General features: G+C 34.8%; 1 protein-coding gene across 1 annotated transcript; it reads right to left on the reverse strand.

The window, feature by feature from the left end:
- Positions 1-249: 249 nt before the first annotated feature.
- C2H10orf120 (chromosome 2 C10orf120 homolog) lies at positions 250-2376 on the reverse strand. The gene is made up of 3 exons (XM_051981596.1): positions 2133-2376; positions 1796-1871; positions 250-1251 (listed from the first exon to the last, which is right to left on the reverse strand). The coding sequence occupies exons 1-3, from the start codon at positions 2243-2245 to the stop codon at positions 541-543; spliced, it is 900 nt and encodes a 299-aa protein (XP_051837556.1). The 5' UTR covers positions 2246-2376; the 3' UTR covers positions 250-540.
- Between the last annotated feature and the right edge of the window lie 1306 nt (positions 2377-3682).

The raw sequence follows: 3682 nt of genomic DNA on the forward strand, positions 1-3682 counted from the left end.
CAGTAGCAGGGAAAGGAATAAAACTTTGATCTTTTGAATCTTAGGTCAGTATTCTATTATGACATTTGAAATTGTGTAATACAGAGAGGAAAAAGGGATGCTGAATTTGGAGTCAGAAGACCTGGGTTCAAATCTCAGTTTACCTCCCTACTTGTGACATGGCCTTGGACAAGATACTTCAACTGTCTAAGGCAAATTTTCTTCATTTTTACCAGTTATCTTCACCGACCTTCCTACTTCTAATTCCTACTATTTTAAGCTATTTTTATTAAACAAAGTGGCTTTCACCATTTGGGGAAGTAACATACCAAATGCCTGGAGCGTTGTGAAGGGAAGAGCTGCACTGATTGCTAAGGTAGAATTTAACATTTCAAAGCTGTTTGAAAGCAAAAAAAATTCTCCTGCTGAATATGTTGTGATGATCCTGAAGTTCTGAATGAAGAAACTAAGATTCGCCAGAAATGTGTGGAAGTGAGGAAAGAAACCAGCGACCAGCAGAAATAACAAACACCCTCAGCAGTGTTAAACTGGGAAATAGATTTAAGAATGAGAAGATTCTTCGAAAGGATATTGAAGAGAATTTTTCCACTGACCCTCTTTGTTCAAGAGTAATGTCTTCATGCTGGGAGTGAGATGAATTCTTGTGGATTTATAATTTTGACTTAAGAAAAGCATATCACCAGGGAAATCTGTAGGTAGCATACGTGTTCGATTTGTGTGTCCTGCTATCTTGCGTTCTGTTTTTGTTCTTAAGTCAAAAGTTTGCCTGTCATTTGGACCGCTGTCATTTGCTTTTCTTATAATGGTCCTTTTGGGTTCATCTGCCTTGAAAGTTACCTCCATTTTTATTTCTGTCTTATTTGTTTTTGGGTTTTCTTCATAATAATCTCTTTTTTGACTTAGTTTGAAATCTGGAATTACAGCTGGTAGAAATGAGTTTGTTTCCTCTTCTTTGGAATGTGTTCCCTCTTGCAATCTTCTGCCCAACTTCATCCTTTCTATGTGCTTATTGATAGTTTTCCTCTCTCTAGTTGGCACCTTAAGGTCTTCTCGTGAAATAATTATTTTAGCAGTCCAGATTTTTTCCATACTTTTCTTCCCTGTATTTAAAAGGGGGTGTTCCTTTTTGTATTCCAGTGCTTTTTGGTAATCTAGTGATTTTTGCCTGAGATTCCTAAGTGTCTTCTCTTCCTCCTTCTGTTTCTGAGCCAAAAGTCTTCTCGTGGCTATTGTATGCACACCACCTAAACGCTGTTAAAGTGAAGTATATTACTTAAGACTACCACTTTTTTTCACACAGAACAACCATAGAAACAGTGGGCAGGGAATTACATGCTAGTAATAAGGAAAAGACATTAGATAATAAAGAAATAGCTAGTTTTCTCTCCTCTTAACTTCATCACTAAATGTGTCCTATTGTTCCTCACTAGACCACAGATCTTCAAGAATACACTCCAAGAATGTTGAAGTTGATTGGATTCAGAATTTATTTTTTTAATAAATCTTTTGGTCACAAAAAAAGTGGTTGACAAATTTCGCCAGCATAGAAACAAATTCAAACCTCAGCTTTGCTACCTACTTCCTATGTGGACTTTGGTTAAGTGACACAACCTTTTCAACCCTCAGTTTTTTTACCTACAGAATAAATAATTAGATTATTAGCAAAGCTTTCTTTCATTCATAGATACTATGGTTCTATTTTGAAGTAATTATTCTACCTGTTGGATTTTTCACTACTGTTTCCTCGATTTGTCTGGAGTGAGCCTCCTTCTGGAGGAAATCCTGCTGGACTTACCATGATTTCTTTTTCCAAAGGAGAATGTTTTCCAAGAGCAATACGTGGGTCACTTCCATAGTATTTCATCCATATGCTAGAAGAATCGAAAGACAAAGTATATTAGAACTAAGAGAATGTTTTCAATACTTTTCACTCAGAGGATTTTTTCTGTTAAAGGGGACTCTTTAAGCATTAACTAGACAAATGGAAAAATAAACACATTTGATTGATGGGACTTTAGGGAAATCTGCTAATGAGCTTTATACTTACTGACTTTATAGTGTGAAAGAGAACCATTTAAATTTTCATAGTTTTTCTCTAGAATGAATGGAACAAAGGTGCTCATTATAGTTACCTTGATATTGCATCTTGATTCAAGTCATCAGTGCATAATAGTGGATCTTTTTCTTGAATGCAATCATTTGGATTATATAAATTTTGATTAGCCACTGGATTTAAAGTCTGCATGCTTGTCTTCCCCTTGGAAACCTATCCTTCTCAAAACCTCTTTTCTACAGTCCTCCTGCTCTCCAAATTTCCATTCTTCAATTATCTGTTGTCCATTCCCCAGGATAGAAACGTTGGTTCTTAAAGTTATGACTTTGGGTTTATTTATAAGGTAGACTAATGGGAACTTACATGAAGGTCATAAAGGGGAAAAGTACATTTCTTGCATCATCAATAGCTTAGATTGAGACTATTGTGAGGTCCAATGCCAGGACAACACATGATCTTCTGGGGGTGAAATTAGTATTACCAGAAGCTCTCCTCTCCTCTCCACGTCTTTTTTCTTTCTACTGGTCATTTTTTGTGAAATACTTTTTGAGCTAAATTAAAAGGCACCATTACAGATTATGGGGGAAAGGATTATTTTCTCCCAGAGATGAACAATTACTTAAAAGGCAACAGAGAAAATGCTAACCTTGGAGTCAGAAGACTAAGTGTTTGATCTCTGACTCACTTGTGTGACCCTAGACAAATGGATCAAATATTATGTACCTCAGTTTTGTAATCTAAAAATTAAGAATAATGATAGTGCCCTATTTTCTTCACAAGATTGTTATGAAGAAAGAACTTTACAAACCTGAAAGTATCATAGAAATATGCTATTAATTGGTCCCAGTAACCATAAACAACTATAGGATTTATAAGCATATTTTATCCAAAGAAGTTACCTTTCATTCCCCAAAATATAATTTTTGGCTTAAGTTAAGAATTCTGTTATTCCAAAGTCTTGATATCTCACAGAAAAGAGCACTAATTGAAGAAACTGATCAAAGCTTCCATTTATTCTTCTGGAACTACAAGTATGAGCTTCTCATTTTCTGATGAGATTAAAGTTCAGAGAACCTAAATTAATTTTTCTTGGTCTAATAGTTAATTAATATAAAAGCAGTGACTGAAAACCAAGTTTCCTGACTCTCAATTAAGAGCTCTTTCCAATGTCTCTCATGGACTCTAAAGTCTACAGATTTTTCCACTTCTTCATCTTCCATTATTCATTTTAACTCCTTTTACTCCCGATTTCTGAACACATTACTTAACTGAAACTAATTCCCCAATGTTCTCAAATACAGAGTCTTCCAAAAATTTTAAAATGTTAAAGATACACTGACTTTTGAGTCACCCTGTATATATGAATACATATATTCAATAATCATTTCCCCGTCCTTTCTGACATCCTTGTAGTTTCTGACACTCTTGTCCATCTTTCTTTATGGACATATTCTCTTTTCCATTTTTTTCCTGATTTTTTTTTTCCTTTTAATTATCCTCTTGTCTGACTACTTCTCAATCACTTTGAGAAATTCAAGTTCCTCTCCCAACATATAGACACACTACAAGGATTTTTCTTGGGCTCTCCTTTCTTCTCTTTTGATTTCTTCCATTCTTTTCTCTTTTCTT

This window comes from Antechinus flavipes, chromosome 2, assembly GCF_016432865.1.
Source record: "Antechinus flavipes isolate AdamAnt ecotype Samford, QLD, Australia chromosome 2, AdamAnt_v2, whole genome shotgun sequence".
Lineage (NCBI taxonomy): Eukaryota > Metazoa > Chordata > Mammalia > Dasyuromorphia > Dasyuridae > Antechinus > Antechinus flavipes.